This window comes from Rhineura floridana, chromosome 14, assembly GCF_030035675.1.
Source record: "Rhineura floridana isolate rRhiFlo1 chromosome 14, rRhiFlo1.hap2, whole genome shotgun sequence".
Classification (NCBI taxonomy): Eukaryota; Metazoa; Chordata; class Lepidosauria; order Squamata; family Rhineuridae; genus Rhineura; species Rhineura floridana.
This window is the reverse complement of record NC_084493.1, coordinates 3,623,983-3,649,983: the sequence shown is the minus strand read 5'-3', so window position 1 is coordinate 3,649,983 and position 26,001 is coordinate 3,623,983. Positions and strand designations below refer to the sequence as shown.

General features: G+C 47.9%; 2 protein-coding genes across 8 annotated transcripts in view; one reads left to right on the top strand and one right to left on the bottom strand.

Annotated features, from left to right (window-relative positions):
• HACD3 (3-hydroxyacyl-CoA dehydratase 3) overlaps positions 1–11,642 on the top strand; it is a 19,298-nt gene extending 7,656 nt beyond the window's left edge. For both annotated transcript variants that reach the window (XM_061595692.1, XM_061595693.1), the window contains exons 4-11: positions 26–190; positions 1,321–1,372; positions 2,366–2,476; positions 3,252–3,379; positions 4,444–4,556; positions 6,808–6,914; positions 8,365–8,496; positions 9,861–11,642. In XM_061595692.1, coding sequence (XP_061451676.1) covers positions 26–190; positions 1,321–1,372; positions 2,366–2,476; positions 3,252–3,379; positions 4,444–4,556; positions 6,808–6,914; positions 8,365–8,496; positions 9,861–9,937 — 885 coding nt within the window. In that variant the 3' untranslated portion in view covers positions 9,938–11,642. The remainder of the gene's footprint in view (positions 1–25; positions 191–1,320; positions 1,373–2,365; positions 2,477–3,251; positions 3,380–4,443; positions 4,557–6,807; positions 6,915–8,364; positions 8,497–9,860) is intronic.
• INTS14 (integrator complex subunit 14) lies at positions 11,215–26,001 on the bottom strand. Of its 6 annotated transcripts, none has more exons than XM_061595687.1 (12): positions 25,904–25,989; positions 23,198–23,437; positions 22,914–23,021; positions 22,344–22,499; positions 21,650–21,768; positions 19,458–19,600; positions 18,540–18,632; positions 17,865–18,006; positions 16,972–17,105; positions 16,475–16,593; positions 14,796–14,861; positions 11,215–13,309 (listed from the first exon to the last, which is right to left on the bottom strand). In XM_061595687.1, the coding sequence occupies exons 1-12, from the start codon at positions 25,934–25,936 to the stop codon at positions 13,058–13,060; spliced, it is 1,605 nt and encodes a 534-aa protein (XP_061451671.1). In that variant the 5' UTR covers positions 25,937–25,989; the 3' UTR covers positions 11,215–13,057. The 6 variants fall into 6 exon arrangements, with proteins under 6 accessions (XP_061451671.1, XP_061451669.1, XP_061451675.1 ...); XM_061595685.1 differs by having other exon boundaries at positions 11,217–13,309; positions 17,865–18,009; XM_061595691.1 differs by having other exon boundaries at positions 11,217–13,309; positions 17,865–18,009; positions 23,198–23,459; positions 25,879–25,942.

Here is a 26,001-nt window from a genome sequence, read left to right as displayed (position 1 = left end):
TGTGGTGGTTGTCTTTTTTCCCCAGCCAGCATATAAAATGACCCAGAGGCAGCTGAACATCACGGTGATGAAAAAGGAGAGCCAGTGGTGGGAGCGGCTGACCAAGCAGGAGAAGCGGCCGCTTTTTCTTGCTCCTGATTTTGATCGCTGGCTGGATGAGTCAGATGCAGAGATGGAGCTGAAAGCCAAGGTAAAGCCCACCCAGTGATCCACATTGTGCCCCATCCCATCCCTGTTTCAGAAGGACATAGGGCAAGTCTGCTTGGCTGAACTGTTGGTTTGCAGCCGATGGTGTAAAATAATTGATGGCCCTCGGGATTCTAGCGAAAGAGGTAATCTGCAGGAGCGTCGTTGGTGGTTCCCCGTGTTGGCAAGGCTCATTTGACAGCAACAAGAAACAGAGCCTTTAGTGTCCTCGGCCCAGTCCTGTGGAACGCTCTGCCAACAGAGATTCAGCAGGCCCCTTCTGTTTTAACATTGAAATGCCTGCTGAAAACGTTTCCATGCTGCCAAGTTTATGCAGGCAATTAGGAAATACCTTTCTGTCATAGTTTGTCAGTGTTTTCTGATTTTAAAGTTTTACATATTTTTTATTACATGTATGAGTGTTGAAAACTGCTTTGATATTGTCTTATACGAATAGCAGTATACACATATTTTTATAAATAAAACAAATGCAGAGAAGTAGATCGTGCAAGCTTCAAGGCTGCCCATGCAGTGTACAGAGCTGCTGGTGTGGAGGCTTTAGCTGCCCAAAACACTGCGGCTAGACTGTTTATGGAGACAGTTTATCGCCAGCATGTAACTCCGGTGCTTAAAAGCTTGCCCTGGCTGCCTGTACATTACTGGGCCAGGTTCAAGGTTCTTGCAAGGTTACAAGGCCCTTAACACATTGCGTCTAGGATACCTTAAGGGCCTCCTGATCTCTTGTGCCCAACCACTGAGGTCTTTGGGGGAGTCACTGATACTGATTCTCCCCCCCCCCCCCCGCTGGCTCAGATGCATGAATTTCGATTTTATAGTTTCACTCATTTTTATTTTCATGGTATTGAGTTTGTTGCACCCCCTTAGGGACTATTGTAAAGAAGCGGGATATAAATTGTTGAAATAACTAAGTGAAATCATGATGTGTGCGTTTGCAGCACTTTGAACGCTTGAACTGTGCTATTGAAGGGCTGGGTAGTAGCGGTTTAAAAAGTCCGTCGTGTTCAGCTCACCTCTCTGTGTGTGTGTGTGCGTTGGCAGAGGTATGTCCTGAAAGTCAGTGACCAGTATCCAAATGGCACTAACGCTCTCAAAAACGGCCTTGCTCATTTTTAGGTGGAAGAAAGGATTAACAAAATCAACATAGAGAACCGGATTCCCAAAGACCGTAAGTGGGTGCGCTTTCCATTGAGCAAACATTTCCTGCTTCATTAAGAGTTCTTTACCAAATGTTTGCAATTTCCCTGGTTCAGGCAGCCAAGTGTTATGCACTTTTTAGGGCCCAAAATATTGGGTGCATTAGTGGTATAAATCTCAAGGGTGCCACCTTTTTTAAGACTGGTGGGGAACCTGTGGCCCTCTGGGTGTTGCCGGATACAGCTCCCATCAGCCCCATCCAGCCCGGCCAGTGGTCAGGAATGGCAGAAGTTGGCGTCCAACGGCATCAAGTTCCCCACTCTTGCTTAAAAGTTTAAAGCTGGAATCGGCCACAAATTAGAATATTTTCTCTCTCTCTGCAAGTCCTGTGTGAATGAAATTGAGTAAGACTTGACTGATCCACCATTCGGGACAGTACCTGAAAATTGAATCATCTTGGATATGATGTAAGCAGGGGGCTGTATGTTTGGATCAACCGAGAGATTAAATATACCCTTAAAAGGGCATGAAGATGTTAATGTGCAGTCGGGCAGATTTATTTATTTATTAATTACACTTATATACCACTCCATAGCCGAAGCTCTCTGGGTGGTTTACAACAATTAAAAACAAATACACAAATTTAAAAACACATTTTTTAAAAAACAATTTAAAAACGTGCTAAAATGCCTGGGAGGAGAGATTAAAATAGGCAAGGTAGCACAGCTTTTTGGGGGGGGGGGCTGTGCCATGCCTAATGTTCAGGTCCACTCAGAGTATGGGTGCCGTAAGGCAGCCTGGTGACCTCCAGATGCTTTGGACTACAACTCCCATCAGCCTCAGCTAGCACAGCTATGCAGACGGGCTGATGGGAATTGCAGCCCCAAAGAGCTGGAGGGTGCCACGTTGGGGGAGGCTGCCTGCGGGCTATCAGAAAGCCAGCCTCAGAATGCCGCTGTCAAAAAGGTTTTGTAAGTCCCTCGGTTCTGCCATTTAGCCTCTCTTGTTCTGCAATGCCTTGCAGCTTTCCGGCACTTGAAGAGAGGCTACTTGTTCATGTACAACCTCGTGCAGTTCCTGGGCTTCTCTTGGATCTTTGTGAACATGACGGTTCGGCTCTTCATGCTGGGGAAAGGCAAGTGGCTCTCGCTCTCCCTCTTTTCCTTGCAAGCTGCTGCTGCTCTGCTACCAAGATGCCCAGAGCTGGACGCCAGGACAAAGCCTTGATCGAGTGCCAGGCCCTGGGGATGTCTCCTGGGGTCAGGCCTTTGGGCAAGAGGCGGTAGCTCAGAGGCAGGAAACATGCTTTGCATGCAGAGGGCCCAGGTTCAACCCGTGCCTGCTCTGGTTTAAAAAAGACCTTGAGGGGGACTGCTTGGAGAAAAGATCCTGGGCAGCTTCTAGACAGGATGGGGCTAGGGCCACATCCCACACCAGACATGTATTCTGCTTTAGACAATCGGGGCTTCCTCCAAAGGGAGATGTCGTTTGTGAAGGGTGCTGAACAGGGGGGTCTCCTAACAGCTCTCGGCACCCTTCACAAGGACACTTCCCAGGATTCTTGGGGGGAAGCCATGACTGTTTAAAGTGGATTAACAGTGGAATAAATGTAAGGTGTGAATCTGGCCTAGGTGGTTACCTCAGTACAAGGCAGCTTCATGTGGCCATATATTTATTATTTCCTGCTGTTATCTATTCGACTTGTTAGTAGCGTGTTATGGCAAACTTAGTGACCTACAACATACTGAAAAGCGTTAGCGGCTGGGGAAATTGTTACCTGAGAAACAGAACTTGCAAGGCCGCCTTGCAGGGTTGCGCTGTTCGGTGGATCCTGGCTTTTTATATTTCCAAGGCTCATCAAGCTAGTGCCCCTTTCATCTGCTCCGACTGCCCTGCGTCTCTCCTTGCAGACTCTTTCTTCGATACTTTCCACACAACTGGGGACATGATGTACTTCTGCCAGCGGCTGGCATTCGTGGAGATTGTGAACGTCTTGATTGGTCTGGTCCGAACACCTCTTGCCCCTGTCTTGCTCCAGGTAGTCACTTTTGGGGACGGGATGATTTATGGGTAGGTGCATTAAACGCAGAGGTAGACCCCCTTGTGGCTTAGGGAGCCAAGGCCGGCACCAGGCATGCTGGGGCCCTTGGGCTCCAGCCTGCCCTAGGCCCTGGCACACGCGCATACACACCACCTACCTCTCCCTGAAGGGCCCCTCGTTAGGGTGAGTAGGTAGCACTCCCTTCGCAGGAGGCACCACCACCCCGCCACACAGGCCCACAATGGCAGCCTGCAACATGCTCTGCCTACCTCTCCCTTGAGGTAAATGCTAGTTGCCGGGGCCGGCATCAGACATGCCAGGGATTGTTGCAATGCGGGCGCAAGCCTGCCATCAACCAAGATGTCAGCCAAGGTTTCCCTAAGGGCCTGATGCCTCTGCCGCCATCTTGGTTGATGGCACACACGCGTGCTACACGCGCACACACCCCTGCCTGCCATCAACCAAGATGGCGGTAGGGGCATCAGCCCCTTAAAGAAGCCTTCGCTGCCATCTTGGTTGATGGTAGCCCTGCGCAGGAGACAGGGGAGACAGGTAGGTGGAGCGAGCGAACTGGCAGGCGGCCTGGAAGCTCCCTCCCTGTAATCCGCGGCAGGCCGCCTCTGTTGCACATTGCAATTGCTACAACAGGCAGAAGAGTCATTAAGTGGTCCACCGAGACCCTCAGCAATTTGCAAGGAGTCTGTGGGGAAAGAGGGTTGGGGACCACCGATCTGGAGACACGTTGAATGCGCTGTTGTGTCCTTCTGGCTTGGAGAGAACCAGACACAGAGGGTTGTTTGCAACGCTGTGCAAAGGAGACTGCTGCCAGTGCAAGTGTTTCTGATTGCCCCGTTATGGGACGATCTCCCCTCGCACGCTGCTCTGGTTTTCTCCTGACCCTCTGGAGCAGATGTGAGGGGGGAGTCCTGTTGGGCCAGCGGGGATAAGTTGTTCTGGTGTCTGCAAGCGCAAGGCGTTCGTTGAATGCTGCCCAGAGGTTGCAACTTGCACGTCATTTCCCAATTCCAAACGCTTCTGAGGCGCTCACTTTTACCCCCCAGACCTGCGGGAGGAATTTTGTCTTGTTCATTGTCCTCGGAGGTACGGAGGAGATGCAGAACAAAGCAGTGGTCTTCTTCATCTTCTACATTTGGACCATGATTGAGATATTCAGGTATTTGGGGTCCTTTGTCCTGCAGCGCACAGTATCTGCTTGTGGGGAGGGCTTGATGTCTCTTAAGACTACCACCTGGAACCCCCTTCCAGAGGACCTCTGTGGTGCCCCTCCCCCCCAATCTGAGGTTTGACCTCCTGTGTGAGTGAAAAAGTGTTGTGCTGGAGTTTGAGAGAATCCCCCAATAAGGCAACAAGGCTCTTGGATTTACCCAAAGCTATAAAGATTCTGCTCAGATCGGACAGCTCTTTGTGAAAGCACACCTGAACAAAATCAGGTTTGGAAGGCCTTCAGGTTTTTTCTCTTTAATTATTTTAACAAAGGTATAAGTGGCAGGGGTAATAAAAAAAACACAAGAAAAACCCTCTAGATCAAAAGTCAGCTATTATTAAAAGGTCCTTCCTCTTTATTCAAATATCCCCCAGTCCAGCTCCTCTGTCACTTCGCATCTGGCAGGCAGGCAGGCCAGCAGTTGGTGCAAACTCCCCGTTCAAAGCAAAACCTTCCTTTCTGCCCAGCCCCGACCCCTCCCCTGCCTTTTCTGTTCGGCTTTCTCTTCGTTATCAAAAGTCTGTTCTCTTCTCAAGGCCACACAGGGGCCTCTGTGGAGCGGGAGCCAAAATATCGCTCGGCCTCCATCGCTTGCACAGCTGGCTCGTTGCTATGCAGATTTCATAACAAGTTAATTCCAGGCAATATGGTGGTTCCCCCCCCCAGCCCCGCAAGATGATCCACATTGTCTTTCTATCTCAGACCTGTGATCCCCCCCTTTCCTTCCATATTCAAAGCCCTCCTCAACATGGAACTTTTCTGTGAAGCCTGCGCTTAGCCCTTTACTTTATACTTGCCGCTCGAAGGAAGCTGCGCTCTGTGCCTTCCCTTGCTTCTCCCAGGTTCAGGCCATGGTATCTCCAGGTAGGGCTGGGAACCCGTCTGAAACCAGTGTAGACCAGGGGTGGCTGACCCATGGCCTGTGAGCTGTGTTTGCCCCCTCCCAAACGTTTATCCTTATTATTTATTTGACAGACTCTCTCCATATTCACACTGAACATTTATTCCACTGTTATTCCACTTAAACAGTCATGGTTTCCCCCAAAGAATCCTGGGAAGTGCAGTTTGTAAAGGGTGCTGAGAGTTGTTAGGAAAGCCATAGTTCTTAACACACCTGCAATTCCCAGAGTTCTCTGGGAAGAAGGACTGGCTGTAAAACCATTCGAGGAATTGTACCTGTATGAGGGGAATGGGAACTCTCAGCCCCCTCACAAACTACACTTCCCAGGATTCTTTGGGGGAAGCCATGACTGGTTAAAGTGGAATAACAGTGGAATGAACATTCAGTGTGAACAGGGCCAGTGCCAAAGGGCGGCCAGGTTGGGCCCAGGCCAAGGGCCCCTTGATAGGGTGGGGGAGTAGGGCTCCCCTTCCATGATCCTCGGCAGGCTCCCTGCTGCAGATCGTAGGGAGGGAACTTTCAGGCCGTCCACCCGTTTGCTCGCTCCACCTACCTCTCTCCTGGGTTACCATCAATCAAGATGGTAGTGGAGGCTTTTTAAGGGGCTGATGCTCCTACCGCCATCTTAGTTGATGGCAGGCATGTGAGTGTAGCATACTGTGCATGCGTGCCGTCAACCAAGATGGCTGCGGGGACATCAGCCCCTTAGAGAAGCCTCAGCTGCCATCTTGGTTGATGGCAGCCCTGTGGATGCAGCACGCACAGCAACAGGAGACGAGAGAGAGAGAGGTGAAACAGGCAGGAGCCGTGCACCCGGGGCAATACGCCTTTGTTTGGAATTAATGAAAAGTATAATAACTGAATGGCTGTGCGTAGAACAGAAATCTGATTCATTTTTCCCCAAACGTTTTTGTTCTGTATTCTTTTTGTTCTGACCTTTCTCTTCGCTTGCTGTTTCATTATTTGTATATTTAACACTCTTAACGATGCCTTGAGCGCAGTCCACCTTTTCTTTTGTTCCTTGTCCTCGGAGGTGTGGAGGAAATGCAAAGCAAAATGCGTGTTTTGTGTCCTATATGGATATTTGCAATATATATATTTTAAAATCCAACAAAAATCATTAAAAACAAAAACTCCTGGAGGGCACGAGGTTGGGGACAGCTGTGCTGCATTTTTTCACTTCGCTGCCTTTGGTTTTTATAGTCTCCCTGCTTTTTCTTCCTGGCAGTATTCCGTCATTTGCTCTGTAGGTAGCGAACTAAGCCTGACGATCGTTGACTTCCATGGATTCCCTTCTAGGTATCCGTTCTACATACTCGTCTGCATTGATATAGAATGGAAGATTCTGACCTGGATTCGATACAGTATCTGGATACCCCTCTACCCTCTGGGGGTCTTAGCAGAAGGTATGCTAGAGAGAGCTGTTGACACCTGTTGTGTAGCATAGCACATTTCCCATTCAACACTGCTCAATGCTCAGGGCTGAGAAGCAGTCTAGGCTGAAAATCTGACCGCTCCCCACACACACACACACAGATCCCAGGAATGGGGGATCTTTGGCCCTCCAGCTGTTGTTAAGAGTCCAGGTGGACACTGCACTTTGAGAAGGATGCAGACAAACTGGAATAGGTTCAGAGGAGGGCAATGAGGATGATCAGGGGACTGGAAACAAAGCCCTGTGAGGGGAGACTGAAAGAAATGAGCATATTTAGCCTTCAGAGGAGAAGACTGAGGGGACATATGATGATAGCACTCTTCGAGCCCTTGAAAAGTTGTTACACAGAGGAGGGCCAGGATCTCTTCCGGATCATCCCAGAGTGCAGGACACAGAATAATGGGCTCAAGTTGCAGGAAGCCAGATTTCGACTGAACATCAGGAAAAACTTCCTAACTGTTAGAACCATACGACAATGGAACCAATGGCCTAGGGAGGTGGTGCGCTCTCCTAAAACTGGAGGCATTCAAGAGGCAGCTGGACAGCCATCTGTTGGGAATGCTTCGATTTAGATTCCTGCATTGTGCCGGGGGGCCCCTTCCACCTCTGATTCTATGATTCAGTGTATTGGTTGCCAGCTCGTGTCTATTGTGACTATTGGCCATGCTGGCTGAAGCTTATGGGAGCCTATAGGAGGTGGCATCTAACAGCATCTAGAGGGCCACAGATTCTACAGCACTGCCCCAAGTCCTGGGTGCATAGTGATTGGAACTAATTTTTCCAGCCTTGATAACAGTACATCTACCCTGCTTTGTCAGCTTGCTGCATTTTTTAAATTATTATTAGTACTACTGCTATTATAATTTAATGCTAGCGCTTCACCAGCAGGTACCAGGGTGGGTTACAGCAGTTAAAATTCAGTATTAAAAGGTTTGAAAGAAGATACCGTCACAAGGTGGCTCCTAAAATATGTATCTCTTGGGTGTCAAAGCCCAGGGTAAAGAGATGCATCTTCAGCATACAACGGAACTAGCACAATGAAGATGCCAAACCACACCTCTATGGGGAGGGAACCCACAATTTACGGGCTGCCACAGGGAATGCCTCTTCTGGGCCACCAACCCCTGAACTTCTGGGGGCGGTGGAACTACCAGGAAGGCCCCTTTGGCTGATCTTAATACCTGAGAGGGTCTCTATGGAAGGAGGAAATCTCTCAGATATCTGGCCGTTGTAGAGCTTTATACAGAAGCGTAAGCACCGTAGGTTGTGCTGGCAACCAATATACACACTGTTGTTCACATGTTTAATGCCCTTGTTTTAGAGTTGAGCAGGATGGCGATGAACGATGTTGCATGCAAATTGTAGCCCTTTGCTCTGTGCCACAAGGTCCCTTGACCCCGGGGCCCGTGTTCTTTTTGCAGCTGTCTCTCTGATCCAGGCTATTCCAGTCTTCAGCAGCACCGGGAGATTTAGCTTCACGGTGCCCTACCCGCTGAACATCACCGTTCCGTTTTCAGTTGTTCTTCAACTTTACCTTGTGTTGCTGTTTCTAGGTGAGTTTTTAGATTTAAGTAAACAAACGCATGCTCAACGTCCAAAGGAAAACTGGGATTGGGATGGACTTCCTTAGGAATCCCGTTTTTCTTGAGTAACTTGTTCGTAGTGCACTCAGGAAGCTGCCTTACAGCAGAGTCAGACATAAGAACAGAGGAAATTGCTTTACACCGAGTCAGACCGTTTAGTTCAGTACAGTAGGGCCCCACTCATACAGTGGGTTAGGTTCCGGACGCCTGCCGAAAAGCAAAAATTGCCGGAAAGTGGAACGCCGACAATAAAATGGTGCCCGACGCCCGAAAAAGCGGAACAAGTGCCGTATGAGGGGGGCCCTGCTGTAATTGAAAACCACCATATTAGCAGAATGCCGAGAAGCAGGCCCCTACTGTGCTGTCCACAGTGGCTGGCAACAACTCCGTACGGTTTTTGACAGGAGTCTATCCCAGTCCTAAGAGATGATGTTGAGGATTGAACCTGGGACCTTCTGCATGCCAAGCAGATGCTCTAACCACTGGGCTACGACCCTTCCCTGAAGGTCTGTGTGGCTCATTATTGTCTACACCAGCCTTCCCACACCTGGTGCCCTCCATATGTTTTGGACTGCAGATCCTGGGACAATCTGCATGCAAAGCTGGCGCTCTGGCCCAGGTGTCAATGGCAGGGTAAAGAGGTGCATTGGCTTTCCTTTTTTTTTTTTTTAATTGTTGGCAAGTTCCAGACACTACCCAAATTCCCTCCACTAATCTTGCTTTGCCAGGGCAGGAACTGAGCCGTACAGATTGAATTAATATTGGCAAGCACCCTGCGTTGGGTTTGTTTAGTGGGGCAGTATGAGACCTTACAAGGCATGGAGGGAGCCTGGTGTACTTACCGGTTCAGCCCATTTAACAGCTTTTACTAGTTGGGGGAGGGGGGCAACCCCAGACCCAGAGAATTCTGATTTGATTGATGGGTTAAATTTTTATTCCACTCTTCCAGAGGAGCCCAGGGTGACATTACCACAAACGGATAATAATCTTGTCCCCCCTTTAATATTTGTCATTATGATTAATGTATGTGTTATGAAAAGTGGTCCTTGAAAATTTTCTTCTAGTTTGTAATCATACATGTTTTGTTTTACTCAGTAGTTTTTCTTGAAAATTAAGGAAGTTAAAACATTTTAAAATTCAAAATAAACTTTTTAAAAAACTATTTAAAAACCAACCTAAAAAACATTTCAAAATTATTTCAAAACCATCTAGAAACATTTCAATGCTTTAAAAGAAAGTAGGCGGACAGCCTGGGAGCTTGGCCAGTAACATTCCGTCTTCTCCAGCATAATTGGCCTTGGGAATTAAAAGAGTTTTCCTTTCTCTTTTTGCAGGGGTATTTGTGAATTTCCGCCATCTCTACAAGCAACGGAAGAGGCACCTTGGGCCAAAAAAGAGGAAAGTGCACTAGGGCCCCAATCCAGGAGTTGTTTCTCCTCTTCTTCCTAATCTATCTTGAAGGCGCTCTCATTCCTAACGGTTTTACTTACCCTGTTTATCTGAAAACCAATTTTGTACAGTTGTACCACCAGGCATCTCCTTTCCAACACACACACACACACACACACACACACACAAACATTTTAGCTAAGTAACATTATTATTCCACCTTGCCACCACCTGGGTCCAGCTAAATGCAGCGGCTCCTCAGTCAACCTAAAGACTGAACAATAGTCCTAGAACTTGTCTCCTGGGGCGCATAGGGAAATAAAATGGAACCCTTGGCGAGAACGAAATTTCCTTCTGTGTGGGAGAAAAACAACAATCAGCTGGCTGAGATCATGTGTGGAGGCAAGAGCTTTTCCCAAGCAAATTACTGTTTTTTAAAATATCAAAACCTTTGGAACCACCCCTGAGCAGAGTAGTAGTTTGGTCGCCATTCATTAGTGAGGCTTACAAGCCGAGCCCTGACCTTCAGAATCCTTAATCTTGGCAGAAGCGGTGAGCTGGTGTTGTTGAGGTCTAATCCCCCACAATCTTTTCCCTGCACGGAAATGGCTAGCTGTGAAGTAAGACAGGCTCTTTCTGCTCTCTAGCTGTCTGAGTTGCTAATTGTATTCTCTTACTAGATTGGTAAGAGACCTGTGGCCCTCCAGAAGTCGCAGGGATACAACTCCCATCATCTGCACTGGCCGTGCTGGCAAGGAGGGAATTGGAGTCCAACAACTTCCAAAGGGCCGCAGGTTTCCCATCCCTGTACCTAGATTGATTCTTCATTACGCCCATATTCTAAGCCCCTTGACAAAGAAGGAAATTCCATTGATCGCAAACCTCTTGCAGGAGGATACCCTATTGTTGATATATAATGGGGTTGCCTTGATGAGACCGTCTCCAGCTCACCCCATACACATCTGCTTCTGGTGCAAGAGGCCTTTTGAATTGGTCCACATTCCTAGAGGCGCTTCATCTTCTGAAGAATCTAGGAAAGGGACCATCCTTTGCCTTGTCTTGGGAGGGAAGGGTGGGTGGGTGAGAAGCAGTTATCTATCCAACAGTCTTTTATGACCAGCTAGTCATGTGCACAGACACCCTTCTCAGGGCTATTTGGAGATGACAATTTCATCTTAATTTATTCCACGTGTGTAAATGATTGGTTTTTGGGATCCTGAGCTGCCAGCCCTCAGGCCCATCTGCACTATACTTTTATAAAGCAGTTTCATACCACTTCAAACAGTCACGGGCTTCCCCAAAGAATCCTGGAAATTGTAGTTCATTAAAGTGCTGAGAGTTGTTAGGAGACCCGTTTGCCTCACAGAGCTACAATTTCCAGAATAATTTAACAAGATCCTTCTTCCCAGGGAACTCTGGCACTGTAGCTCTAAGAGGGGTCTCCTAGCAATTCTCACCACTCTTCACAAACTACACTTCCCAGGATTCTTTTGGGGGGGGGGAGGCATGACTGTTTAAAGTGGCATGATACTGCTTTGAATATATAGCCCAAATGAGGCCTTAGTATTAACACAACCTTTCGATGGTAGCGCACACAGCCTTTCTGTTGCAGTTCCATCTCTTAAAATTAGTCTAGGGTGCAGGCACTTTGTCACGAATCTGTATTTGCTGGTCTTTCAGATGGCAAATAGAATGTGTATTTCTAATAATAAAGATTTAAAAACTTCCACTGTACATAACTGCTTTTTTAATTTTCCTTTAAAGACAAACCATCAGCCTTTGGTGTGAAGAGGGAACTGCCTAAATTATGCCGATGGCAGATACTCTGCCACAATTTATGGTCAAATGAATTATGCCTCCTATGTGCGTAAGTTATGAAATTATGTCTGCTAGTCATAAATAAGGACCCGCGCAGAACCTTAGTGCCTCTTGAGATTATGTAAGAATAACTTAGTGTGAGGGTGGTGCTGGCTCACTAGGCTGCTTCAGTCATGCCACACCCCTGCCCAGAGAGAATTTGGGGTGGGAGACAGAAGTACTGCTCCTTACAGCTTTGCACCTACATAATGCAATCCTAGTACCGGAAAAGATTCCCTGTCCCTTATTTACAGACACATAAGAGCCCTCTAGCTAAGTGTTCTGTTGCCAGATGCATAAAATGTTGGGACTAAAATTTTAAAGTGATATAAACGTTCTGGAATAGCTTGGGCCGAAGAACTTTAAACCCTGGGACACAAGGTGGCCAAGGAATTGTAATTCTTAAAAGCAAGCTCAGTCCTTGAAGCTCATATCTAATTTTGCAAACAGAGGCAATGATTTGATAGCACTGTGGTTGCTGTTTCCACTTTGACAATATGTAAACTTACTCATCTCCCCTCTAATTTGTTTGCTGTTAGAAATTCTGAGCTCCAGCAGTTGAAATTCACAACGGAGTTGAATTTTTGTAAGCTATGCTAGTGAAATTAATTACTGACATGGGGAATTCAGACACTGCTAACATTTGAGAACCAGAATCCTAAACATGTCAAAAGTGCATGTCAGTCATACTGTATAAAGAGCAAGAAGGGATTTTTTTCTCTACACAGCCAAACCTCTCTAGAGCACAGGGGAGGGTGGGAGTGGATCTAGCCAGATCCAGAACTTGTCCCTCTTCTATTGGCTATTTTGACAGGGGGCAAAGTTGCCCACTTGCCAACCACCTGATGCAATGTGAGGTGAGGGAATTCTCTGTTCAAGCCACAGGGACAAGCAGAGGTTTATCTCCACTCTTAGAACTATGCACCACAGCCCTAACACCAGAAATCTCTGCGACTTGATGTGTGGCCTGTGATTAACCTAACAAGGCACCTAGGCCAGCACTTCCCTTGCTGCGGCTCTAGAGGCTCAATGATGCCTTGTCACATTCCTTGTTCAGAAAACCTTTGGAAGGGTGTGCAATGACTTCAAGCTGTACGGCATTGGTTTTAGTGATTTGTAAATTCTCCCCCAGGTTCTTACGATAGGAAGAAAAGTGGAACAAATTTAATAACATAGTCCAGTCCACTCTTGCCGAGCAAGGAGAGACTGAACAGTAAGAAAGCAAATGTGAATAATGATGGAACGAGTTTGTCTTCAGAGGATGGGTCTGGCCAACAAAGGGCCATCACATACGCTCTGTCCCACTGCTGGAGAAGTCTGTCTGCAGAGGCGTGATGTTGCGGTCATAGGTGGCATATTCTGAGGTGCCGCTGCTTGCCATTTTGAGTTGCTGAGCGGCGTGAGAAAGCTGGAAGGCGGCATCTGGGTGGGCTGTGTCCGGCAGGAGAGTGCACTCCCTTTCAAGGATATCCGCTACGCCTTTCAACAGGTCCAAAAACCCAAAGGCTAAGGCTGCCTTTCGCAAGCGATTCAGCTCCTAGAAAGGGGGGTGGGAGGGGGAGAGAGAGATGACTAGTATCCACTGGGACTGGTAAGGCGTGTGCAGGAGGCCAACAGTAGGTGGCACCAGAGCCAACTCATCCTAGAGTTCTACAAGTGGAATACTGACACTGGTGGAGGAAGATGACAGGCAGGGCCACCTCTAGACTGTGTGCCCCATTTGCCTTAATGGACCAGCCGCCACTGAAGAGAGAACTTCTTTCAATCAATGCCATGTACAGTACTGGGTTGGGGAGGTCTTAAAAGTGCCATGTAGTCTCAATGGGGAAAAGTAGAAAATCTAAGCAAGTAAACTTTACTACAATGCTAATGTAGACTTAATCATTTCTTCTCCTTGAGTGCTTCTGAATCGGGGTAGGCAACCTGTGGCTCTCCAGATGTTGCTGGATTGCAACTCCCATCATCCCAGCAAAACATCTGCAGAGTCCCAGATTCCTCATCCCTGCTCTAAATGCCCCAGAACAGGGACTTCCACACTCGCTAGCCTCAGGGAACACTAGTTTACATGCTGCTGTTGTCTGCCAAGGATCCAGGTGAGTTCATAGAATCATAGAGTTGGAAGGGGGCCTACAAGGCCATTGAGTCCAACTCCCTGCTCAATGCAGGAATCCAATCAAAGCATTCCTGACAGATGGCTGTCCAGCTGCCTCTTGAATGCCTCCAGCACTGGACAGCCCACCACCTCCCTAGGTCATTGGTTCCATTGTTGTACCACTCTAGCAGTTAGGATGTTCTTCCTGATGTTCAGCCAAAATCTGGCTTCCTGTAACTTGAGCCCATTATTCCTTGTCCTGCACTCTGGGATGATCCGGAAGAGATCCTGGCCCTCCTCTGTGTGGCAATCTTACAAGTACTTGAACAGTGCTATCATATCACCCCTCAGTCTTCTCAAGGCTAAACATACCCAGCCTCTCCTCATAGGGCTTTGTTTCCAGTCCCCTGATCATCCTTGTTGTCTGGGTGGAAAAAAACCAGCCAGACCCTGTGCTATGCATATGTGACTGCTATCCCCCCTCCAGCTTTCTCTGTTGACTTCAGAATTATCAGCAAGTTGAGTTTTGATGTGGGGCTGCCATCACATTGGGAGAGTTGCAAAGGATTCTGGGGCACATCTGAGGGTGCACAGTCCAATTGGCTTCACTGTACACACGTGAATGGAGAGTACACTTCAAGACACACACAGAGTACTGCATGTTGCAGGGGAAGAGGTGAGCACACTGTGCTTCAGGGAAGCAAGATCACAACTAGTGGTTCACATCACTGAGGAACCTCTGAAACCACCAGGGACTCTCCAGCTCTGAGCTGGAAAACAACTGCTCTTATGCTGGCTTTGACGTAATTAGCCCTTTCTGCTCTATCTGGTAGGGGTGGGGAGGAAACACTGGGTGAGGGTTGCAATTTTACTCGCCATCGCAAAACTTGTCTCATGAGACCAGGGCGCCCTAGCAGCTTCCTGCCCTCACCTTGTAGAAGGTCTGTGTTTTTTCAGGGAGTTTCCTTGCATTCCGAAGTATTTTCTGTACATCTGTCTGCGGACAAAGGAGAAGAAAAATCTATGTGGGCTTGCTGGAGCTTGAAGCTTCCCTTTCCCCACTTACAAGTACAAAAAGGACAATTCTCCCCCCCACACACACTCACAACTGCAGTAGCAATCTTTACGAGGGACACCTTTTTTCCCATTCAGATGGCAGGAGGCTGATGGCAAGGCTGCAAGCTCTGATGTGACCTGCCCAGGCCCAGTGGCAAGTGGCCACCTTTTGCACCAGCAGAGGCCTCCAGGCAGGCATCCACTCTTTTCTTACAGGTGGAGGACTGAGGCCAAGCGACTACTACATCTTGCCCAAGTTGAGTAGACAGGCCAGGAGCCGAACTAATCTCTGAGTGGGCTGGATAGGAGCTGGTATTGCTGGATGAGCATTTTATGGATTTTGTATTGACATTGTTTTAATCTTTCTCTCATTTTAAATCATTTCTGTTTACAGTAATACCTCAGTTAACAAAGTAGATGCATTCCTGGACATTAACAGAAACGTTGGTACTAGAGGTAGGAATAACATGGAAAGAATTGGGATAGGTTCCTACACGCACTCATAGATGGTGGGGGCACCTTCAACAGGGGCTTTAAAGGGTGCCTACCCAGCACTCCCCTCCTCCCCCTCTGAATCATATTGGATCCTTCCCTCCGCAGACCTGGGAGAAAGCAAGAAATCTCTTTAATGCAAAGCAAGTACATAGGTTTGTCACTCTAGCAAAGCAAAGGCACAGGCTTATCAGTTTATCCATAGCAAAGCAAAGAGGGGCTGCTCAGTTTCACTTTCAAGCAAAGGCACAGGTTTGAAAGGGTCTCCATGGCAAACCAAAGCTGTCACCTTTTAAAAGGTTGTTTTAAATTGTTTTTAAAAGATGTGTTTTTAAATTTGTATATTTGTTTTTAATGTTTTTAGTTATTGTAAACCGCCCAGAAAGCTTTGGCTATGGGGTGGTATATAAATACAATGAATGAATGAATGAATGAATGAATAAAAAGCCTTCCTTAAAAGGAGTTTCCTTTTTGGAGGATTGGTTAACTGAGGCATTACTGTGTTGTATTTTATTTTGTGCTTTGAGACTTTTTTATTGTATGGAAGGGAATGATAAATGAAATAAACAACAATTCTGGTCTAATTCCACGAGGCCTTACCACTTTCTTTATTTACCAAGCATATTGGTGATGTTTAGTATACTGTTAATGCATTTATATCCCACCTTTCCTCCTGGGACCTCAAGCGGCATACATGGCTCTCCCCATTATATCCTCAAAACTATCCTGTGAGGTAGGTTAGGCTGAGGGAACGTGGCCTCCCAGGCCCTAGTCCAACCCTCTAACTGCTACACCACAGATTGTCCAGCACCAGGCTGAGGAAGGCTGCTCCACAGAAACGGAGCCTGTGCCCTGAGATGTGCCTAATGCTTCCCTGGGGCTGTGCACTGAAGGTGTTGGGCAAGTAGTCTTTCAAGAGAGCTTGCCCACCTTTCCTGATCTTTTCACCGAGCGGCCCCTAGCAAAGTGAAATCGTGTGAGAATCGCCTCTGATGTGCAGATCTGTGAGTGCAAGAGAAAGTGTGTTCCTGCCGCAAGCTTTAAACGAAGCGGTCTGCTCACCTGGAGGCCGTTTGGCTTAATCCACACTGTTACATTCTGCGCATAACTGCGCTTATTCTTGGGTTGCAACGGAAAGGGACTCTTGTTGTCGTCTTCCCCATACGGGTTCTCTTTGGCATCTGAAATAAAACTAACCGCTGAAGGATGTGACAGGTGCAAGCAAGCACACTGAGGGAATCAATAAGGACTACTAGAGGCTTGAAGAAGGGAAACCCCAAAACTGTGCAGAAATGCACAGAGCACAGCGCCCCTGATGCCAGGCAGCACATGCATACCAACGGGCTTCCTGAATGTGCAGAACTTCATCATTCACACCAATGGACGGGGCAGTTCTGTGATCAAAACAAGGGAGCCACGTTTTGGAGCCTCACTAAAGCAAACGGGAAAGTTGTGGTGCAGATGTCACTGACTCACAATGGAGGAGTGCCTTGGGGAAATGTCTGCAATGCTGAGAGGACTAGCGGGGCCATCTATTGACGGACAGGCATGACCCCTACCCGAGATGGGGCCCAGCTGGGCCATCTTCCCCAGCCAAGGGAGGGGTTCTGGTCCTGGCTCAAAGAGAGACATCATCAGGTTCGACTTCTTCTTGCTGTCCGCTTGAGAGTACAGCATCCCGTACCATTCAGGGCTGGAAAGAAGGAGCGAAACATCCACAACCAGAAGAAGTAGTCTTGCTCAAAAGGAAGCACCCTGGCTCAACGGAGGCTGGGCCTTCCGTCAGTGACCTGCTGTCTTCTTTTTGAGTCTTCCTAAAATGGACTTTCTTCCAGTGGCGGCTGGTGGCCCCATGCCAGTGGAATCTGCTCCGGGTTTCATTCTCAGCAAGTTCAGACTAAAACCTGGAGCAGATTCCACTGCCCCACTGACATGAAGCCACCAGCTGCCTCTGCTTAGTTCCAAGATTGGGCCGCTACTGTGGAAGCCTGAGCACCAAAGGTGGCGCTCAGGGTTCTTGCCGGGCCACGCCCTGTGCTGTGACCCCCTCCGCAAGTGCTTTTGCCTGGCTCGAATGAGTCCTTGAACTGTGGAAATGCCTCTTGTTTGCCTGGATGGAGGACGATAGGGATGGGTGAGCACAGAAACCTCTGAATACTGTACAAAGGCAAGAATCTCATCCTTTGCTCCGCCCTGCCCAGAGGGAATCCAGTCCTTGGGCTGAAAAGAAAAAAAGGTTTTCCCATCCCAGGAGCTTCTGGAAGTCCTGCCTCCTTGCAGTAGAAGTAGAAACCCATCAACAGACATCTTCATGGACGTCTCTTTCCAAACACTGGAAAGAACCTACACATTCATCTCTGTCCTCAAATACACACAGTTCTCGTCACTGCTGTGTCTGGGCCCTGAAACCTAAAGTGGCCCCCCTTCCGCCCCCCAATGCCACCTTTCGTACCCTAACTGCACAACGGCCACCATGCCTTCGACTTTCAGACTCCCATGAAGCAGCACACAGAAGTTTGGGATCTTGCCAGCTATCTGGTTAGCCGAATTCTCATCTTCAACATCATCAGCAATCCCTGGACCCACTTCATCTCCTTCTAGGGAGAAGGGGAAATAGCACACAGTCAGAGCATGCACCCTCTCACTGGGGTTGTGATTTTTATTTCCTGTGCTTATATGTTGGGCTGTGTTCAACTAACTCTTACTCCGAGTAAACCCACTGACATTAAAGAACCTAAGTTAGTCATGAAGCAAGTTAACTTTAACAGGTCTACTCTGAGAAGGACTAGCACTGAATACTACCCATTATTATTATTATTACAACATTTGTATCCCACCTGAAGGAGCTCAAGGGGGCATACATGGTTCCCCCTCCTCCATTTTATCCTCACAACAACCCTGCAAGGTAATGTAGGCTCAGAGACATTGGCTAGCCCAAGGTCACCCAGTGAACTTCACGGCTGGGTGGGGATTTGAACCCAGATCTCCTAGGTCTTAGTCCAGCACTCGAACCACTACATCACACACTATATACCACCCTTCCTCTTGAAAGCACCCAGGGCGGTGCTCAGCAGAATAAAAACACAGGGTTGCCACTGCTGGGGAGGGGAACAGTGGAAGGGCTCACCTTTGTTGAGAGCAATGGGCAACACCAAATGCCTAGACAGGACAGGGGGACTGGAGATATCCGCTATGTCTATAAACCCAACTATTTCCAAATCTAGAAGGGGGAAAAGAAAACAGCAGGAAAAAGAGTACACAAGAAAATCAGACTTCAAAAACATGCCATCTCTCCTTCTAGTACTGCACAGCGTGACTGGAATCAGTCCTCACCAGCCTGGTGCCAAGCTGTGACCCTCCAGCACAGCCATGCTGGCTGGGAGTTGTGCTCCAAAACACCTGGAGGGCACCAGGTTGGCGAAGGCTGACCTGGATAGTGGAAAGCGCCCTGGAGAAAGGCAGAAGCGTCTTCTCCTTATACAGCGCCCTCATAAGTGCTTGAATAAAACTGGGCTTTGCATGAAAAAGGTCCCTGCTTCAGTCCCCAGCATCTCTACATACGGTGAGGAGACGGCCTACACGAAACCCTGGAGAGACACTGACAGTCAGCGTGGAAAATACTGAGCTAGATGGACCAGTGATCTGATTCAGCATAATGCAGCTTCCTTTGTTTTGATGTTCCTATTGGCTATTAGCCACCTGCATCTACTGGCAAGGTTAAGAAAGAGGACAAAATGGACCTTTTGGTTTAATCTAGCAGGGCTCTTCTTATGTTTAACTGTATGCACTAAATTTTTTTAATTCTATTTATGAATCGCTTCCTATAAAATATCTCAAAGCGATTTCACCATAAAAACATCAACAGAAACAATTAAGAACAATTCCACATATATAAAGAATCATACGTAAAAACAATTTCAAATCCAGTGCAGACGCAGACTGGGGTATCGATGGCTTACACGGCATTGCCTTCAAGTCACAGAAGAAGCTGCCTAGCAGAGGGAGATGAATCTTAGTTATTGTCGAAGGAGAAGCAACTCTTTACCTGTATTAATTGTTTTAGGGATTGGATCGATTTCCTCATCTATAATGAAAGGCTCCGGCCTCGGAAAGGCTTGCACGTCTGAAGACAAGTGACCGCACTTCAGAACAGCGTGGAAGGGCGTGTAAGCCACGTCTATTAGCTTTCTAGAACAAGAGAGTTTATTATTTGGATAAGAAGTTAAATCCACTGAGGGGGGTTGTTTGGATGATGTTTAGCGGCGGCAGGGGAACACTGCTGAACAGGCATCTTTGGATGGACCAATTTCTGGTTGCATAGAACTATGTGAGCTTTCAAGTGACACAAAATTTTACATCAGGCAGAGTAGCTAAGAAGGTGCCGTGGCTCAGTGGTAAAAATGACCCTTTTTGATGACAGCAGGGGAGCACTCATAGATCAGTGCCAGAGCACCTGGCTTTGCATGCGGAAGGTCCCAGGTTCAATCCCCAACATCACTAAGTAGAATAGTGAAAGATCACTGCCCGAAATCCCAGAGAGCCATTCTCTGTAGACCAGCCTTCCTCAACCCATGGTCCTCCAGAAGTTGTCGGACTCCAACTCCCATCAGCTCCAGCCACCAAGGAGTATAGTCAGATATGATGGAAGTTGCAACTGGTACAGAATGCGGCGGCTTGTCTGATTAAAGGCGGCCGCCGGCAAGATCACATCACTCCAGTGCTGAAGGAGTTGCACTGGCTACCGGTTGTTTACCGGGCCCAATTCAAGGTGTTGGTTTTGACCTTTAAAACCCTATACGGTTTTAGCCCAGTCTATCTGAAGGAGCGCCTCCAGCATCATCAGGGATGCCGCTCAACAAGATCAGCCTCAGAAGACCTTCTCTCGATCCCACCAGTTAAAACAGCTAGACTGGTGAGGACTAGAGAGAGGGCTTTTTCAATAGTGGCCCCCACCCTGTGGAACTCTCTCCCAAATGATCTCCGCCATGCCCCTTCTATGATGAGCTTCTGCCGGGCCTTGAAGACCTGGCTCTTCAGGCAGGCTTTTGGGGTGGATTAGGTTTCTTACTGTTATGGTTTTAAATTTTAACGTTTTAATGTATTGGGTTTTTTTTATCTTGTACGTCGCCCAGAGTGGCTGGACAACCAGCCAGATGGGCGACTAATACATTTAATAAATAATAATAATAATAATAATAATAATAATAAGTTGTGGTCCCAACAACATCTGGAGGACCAATGTTTGGGAAAGCCTGATCTAGACAATACTGAGCCAGACAGGCCAACTCAGTATAACGATCAGGCAGCTTCCTATGCATCCTCTATACTAACGGTTCCCAAGGTTCACACACACACCACTTGAAAATTGTTGCAGGTCTTGGCGGACCACTAATTTTTCTGCCAGTTGTACCAATTGTAATGTACTGTGCCAGATGTTGCATGATTTCTAATCGTATTTTTACAGACATGCCATGGACGACCTGAATGAAGCTTGTGGACCAGTGGTGGTCTGTGGCTCTATACTATACATTGCCAGCTGAAGCTGTGATAGGTTCCATTAAGGAAACAGGCATTGTAGTGTTGCTGACAATAAAAGTTCCCTTGCCATACTTGGAAAACTACAGTTCAAGAGTATAATCTCTAGAATGGGCATTTCCCTTTCGGAAGAGGAGGTGAACCTTTTACAGGGAAACCAGTTTATGTAGCAATGCACATATGGTGTAATTGCCATCCTGCCCATCAGAGTTGTGTGCAACTCAATACTCAACATGGAAACTGTAGCACCATCCGGCTTAAGTTAAGCTCCTTCAAAAGTCCTAATCATTTCAACTGAAGAGCAGAGAGGGTGGCGGCATTTCTCCCATTAAAGTCCGTGGGATTTTGTGCTTGACTGTGACTGGACTGTGACCATTCCTTAGTTTTCCTCTAAAAAAAACACAGTAACTCAATGTTTGTAGCACTAATTGCCATAAACCATGACTAACTACCCCAGGGGGCAAAGACTGTGGAGGAAAATAACTCTTCAGACAACAGGAGAAAACAGTCACAACTAAAAGGCAGAGCAAGGATCAGCTTCATCGGAAAAGGGAATGTTGCTGGTGTAGAAGTTACCCAGCAATATATTTCTTGTGGCGGAGAGAGGTAAGGAGAGAAGGAAACAAACTCACATCATATAATGCAAGACTCTGTGAGGAAGGGCAACATTCACAGAGCAATGCTGATCGTAGGCATACTCACCCGAACATGGACTGCACATTCTTCAAGCAAAGGGGTCCATCGATAGTAAAAATCTGGCCTTCTCCGTTGTTTAAGTCTATGAGGCGTTCGAGGCAATCTAAAGAATCTGAGCTCTGGAGCTGTCACCAAAAAGAAGCACAACTTCACACACACTCTTGGTTCACATGTAATGCTCAGCCAACCCATGGCTGAACAGCACAAATGTGCAGCTTCTTGGAGAGGAAATCGTGGCTGTTTTGCTGGTCCTTGGGTCCTGCTGCTGCCAGTTAAGCCACGACCTGGTTTAGCATAAAGATGGGGAATCTCAGCTCTAGGGGCCAAATGTAGCCTTCCAGGCCTCTCCACCTGGCCCATGGGACTATACCCCCTCCCCAGACCACACGTGTTTTTGCCTGGTTAGAGTGTATGCTTGAACTCTGATAATGGCTCCCACTTGCCAGGATGGAGGACAAGGAGAGAGATTGTGAATAAATTAGCATTTGATGATCCACCCATGTTTGCTTCCAGCTGCCCGACATTAGCATGTGGCCCTCAGAAGGTTGCTTAGAAGGGAATGTGGCCCTTGGGCTGAAAAAGGCTCCCCACCCCTGGTTTAGCGCTTTGTCCAAAGCTGGGCTTGTGGTTTATCTCCTCCAGACACACCAGCGAGCCATATGCCAAGAACAGACCTTGTTTAAAGCCAAAGGGGGCTCACCTCCTCCAGATTGGCCATGCACATGATGTAGAGCTTTGATGGGAAAGGGAAGGGCAGCGGGAAGCGGTTGCTTTCATTTCGCTGGCCGAGAGTAGCCAAAGAGTGGCGGAGAGAGCCCCTGCCAATGCCTAAGCTGCCATCGGTGACAAGGACAACCTAGCAAAGAAGAAACCAGAGAGGCAGACAGTGATCCAACAAACACGTTGACCTTCAGTTACCATCCTGTCCTTCAAACCCTTGTGGAAGGGCTCTAGGAGCACCAGTTTGGCACTTCACATCCTCGTTTTCCATCTGCAACGTGGAAATTACAACAACTTAACTCTGAGTTGTTGACAAGGTCAGCCTAGGAAAATATTATTTCTTTCCCAGGTCCCTGGAGTGTTTTCACACGTGAGGCTTGAACGCATCTTTGAGTCTCTTTTTGCTATTAGTACAACTTGAGGATTTATACAAAGAGGCCCACATATATTAGAATAATTGGATGATCCTGGGCCAAGAAGTAACCCCAGAGATACCACCTGGTCCTTCAACTGGTACCTCCTGCATCTGGAATACAGTCTGAAATCTTACCTGGCAGGGAATGGCTGCCCCCCATTCCTGTTGCACAATATTGCAAACCCCAAGGATGGCTGACTCCAAGCATGTTTTGTCATAATCGTCCATATTGCTCAGGGCTTCCTGTCAACACAAGTTACAGACTAGTTGGTCTGGGTTTAAAGAAAGGTTCTACATGCAATTTGCGGCTGTTATTGGACTGATTTCAGAGTGCTAAACATAACAATCAGCTCCAAGCCAAAACGCACAGCATATTTCCCAGTGCAACGCAAGCATCCCTCTGCCTTGATATTTGGTACCTGGAGTGTATTGTAGTCTCTTGTGAAGGGAACCATCAGTTCCCAGAGGGAGGAAAACACGACTAAGGCAGTAAATTCCAGTTTGTAGTTGGTGGCCATGTGTTCAAACAGCATGGTCAGGCCATGAGCTGCAAGGTGTTTGCGCTGGTACTCTTCAGAGCCCTCGATGGAAACGGGCCGGGTCATTGAGAGGGACACATCCATCACCACCACAGTTGGCATGGTGGCTCCTTCTTTGTTCTGTCAAATGTAGAAAAGGAAACTGCTGTAGAGGAAAAAATGGGGAAAAATACCCATCAGTCTTATCAGTGTGGTGTAGTGGTTAGAATGTTGGGCTGGGACCTGGGAGACCAGGGTTCAAATTCCCATTCAGCTGTGAAACTCACTGGGTGACCTTGGGCCAGTCACTGTCTCTTGCCAGGCCTAGCCTCCAAGAGGTCTTCTGTATCTTTAAGAGTTGTGCAGGGGGAAGGGAGAATTCCACCTTGTGGTTTTTCCCATTACAGTGTTGCAAGAACACCTGCACTCGGCTGACTTTCTCTTCTCCTAAAGATACAGGATCAGTCTCAGGCCCCGAACCTGGAAACCCTAGTAGGCAGTCATTGTGTGGGTGGGTGACAATCAACAAAAAGAGGGAAAACAATAAAGGACAATAAAGGAAATCTGAGGGAGCGTTGGTGGTGGTGCGAGAGAGGTGCATTATTTATAAGGGGTGGGTTACATAGTAGAGGCACACAGACAGGGAGATGAAGGAGGCTGAAAGAAAGAAAAGCTGCGATTATTGTTGTTGTTAGAATTAAAATGTACATTCTACCTTTCATTTCAAGAAGAAATACCAATACTATTGAGAGGGGCTGCTAAGAGGAATCCGAGGAGAGAGGGTGAATTAGAGGAGAAAGCGGGGCATCATGTAATAATTAGCCAGTGATAATATGAATCTACGGTGAGGCTCAAAAGGAATTTCCAAAGGGGATGCCGCGCTATTCTGTTGCAGCAAAACCAAAAAGGAGTCTTGTGGTATCTTAAAGACGAATGCATTTTAGAATGGGCAAAAGGAAGCAAATATGATATGGATAGATGTATGTCCTGAGGAGTAGTGTAGTGGCAAATTTAGGAGTGCAGGGTCCCTTCAAGTTAGTCACTGTCACACCCCTCCCCCTTTTTCTGCTGCTGGGTTGTGAATGAGATTCTTGTTAATGCCTTCTCCCACAACAACAGACATCCCTAGGAGCCAGTTAGCTTGAAAGGGGAGAGCGATAAGAGCCTTCTCAGTGGCTGATTCACCTTCTTTCTTGCTGATTGGCTCCAATCAGCAAGAAAGGGCAAGGAAGCACACTAGAAGACTCTTCTCAGTAGCTAACACACTCCCCTTTCATGCTGATTGGCTTGTAGGATGCTATAGACATAGGGACCCTGCTCACAAAAAAGGAAAGGGTCTAAGACCACCTGAAACCCTGGACGACTACACCCCTCATCCTGGGAGACTGGCCACCTCTCTCCTTTCAAATCCCCTCCTGAAAAACCCAGCTTTTCTGGGTGGCTTTTTGCTGCATCCCAATCACATAACTGAGCCTTAAGCAAAGTTATGGGTGTTTGAAGACATTTACCTCTCTCTCTCTCTCTGTGCTATGGCTGTTTTAAGAACATAAAAACAGCCTAACATAAGAAGAACCTGGCTCCTTGATCAGGCCAAAGGCCAGCATCTTCTTTTCACAGACACCAACCAGATGACTATGGGAAGCCTGCAAGCAGGACCTGAACACCCTCTCTCCATTTTTGTGATCCGCAGCAGCTGGTATTCAGGGGTTCTCCTGAGCTGGATGGACCAATCATTGGGCAACTTCCTATGTCCTAAATCAGTCTTCCCCAGGGGAGGAGTTGTAGTCCACAAGAACATTAAGAATTTCCCTGTTGGATAAGGCCAAAGGGCGGCATCTAGTCCAGCATCCTGTTCTCAAAGTGCCAAGTCAGATGCCTCTATGCAGAAGCCCACGAGCAGGACTTGAGCGCAACAGCACCTCACCCCACTCGTTATTCCCAGGAACTGGTATTATTCAGAGGCACACTGCCTCCAACAGTGAAGGGAGAACCTAGCCATTAGGGCTAGCTGCTTTTGGGGAAGGCCCATAGCTCTATGGTAGAGCATCTGCTTTGCATGCAGAAGGTCCCAAGTTCAATCCCCAATGGCATCTCCAGGTAGGGCTGCGAGAGACTCCCCACCTGAGAGCTGCTGCTTGAATAAGTGCATGGATAAAACCGTGCTTTGCATGTGAAAGGTCCCTGGTTCAACCCCCCGCGTCTCTACACAGGGCGGGGAGACAGCCTGCATGAAACCCCGGACAGCCTCTGCCAGTCAGTGCAGACCATATTGAGCTAGATGGACTCTAAGGCTGCTTCCTATGTTGCTCCTATGGTTTTAGATTGCAGGGGCCAGTATGGGTCTGCCCGATGAAGCCCTGCAACGGCGCCACCTCCACTGATGCCCCGCAAAAGCAACAGCAATCGGGGCCGTGATGTGGGCTAGAGAGAACTTGCAAGGGGGCGTGTAGTAGCCGGGGAAGGAAAGGGACGGGGGGTTTGGAAAGGAGCTGGAGAGGGGGGGGTCTAACTAGAGAAGGAAGCGCTCTCGGGCCCCTGTTGTCTGCCAGGGAGGTGCGCGTGTATGTAAGTGTAAATCGTACTTCCCATCCGGGATAGGGACCTCACCAGCAGGCCGCCGCCATGTTCGGTCCCTCGCATAAAACCTTCCCCGCTGCTGCTCTAAAGCCGAACTTTGGGGCCGGCCGGGAAAACGGCCCCACCAA

Excerpts from the sequence above, each read along its gene's own strand:
- INTS14 (XM_061595685.1), bottom strand. The coding sequence starts at position 25,936 with ATGCGAGGGACCGAACATGGCGGCGGCCTGCTG. Across the intron at positions 23,438-25,903 it reads AACATGGCGGCGGCCTGCTG|AACAAAGAAGGAGCCACCAT; the intron begins GTGAGGTCCCTA and ends TACATTTGACAG. Across the intron at positions 17,106-17,864 it reads GTGGCCGTTGTGCAGTTAGG|CCCTGAATGGTACGGGATGC; the intron begins GTACGAAAGGTG and ends CCTTCTTTCCAG.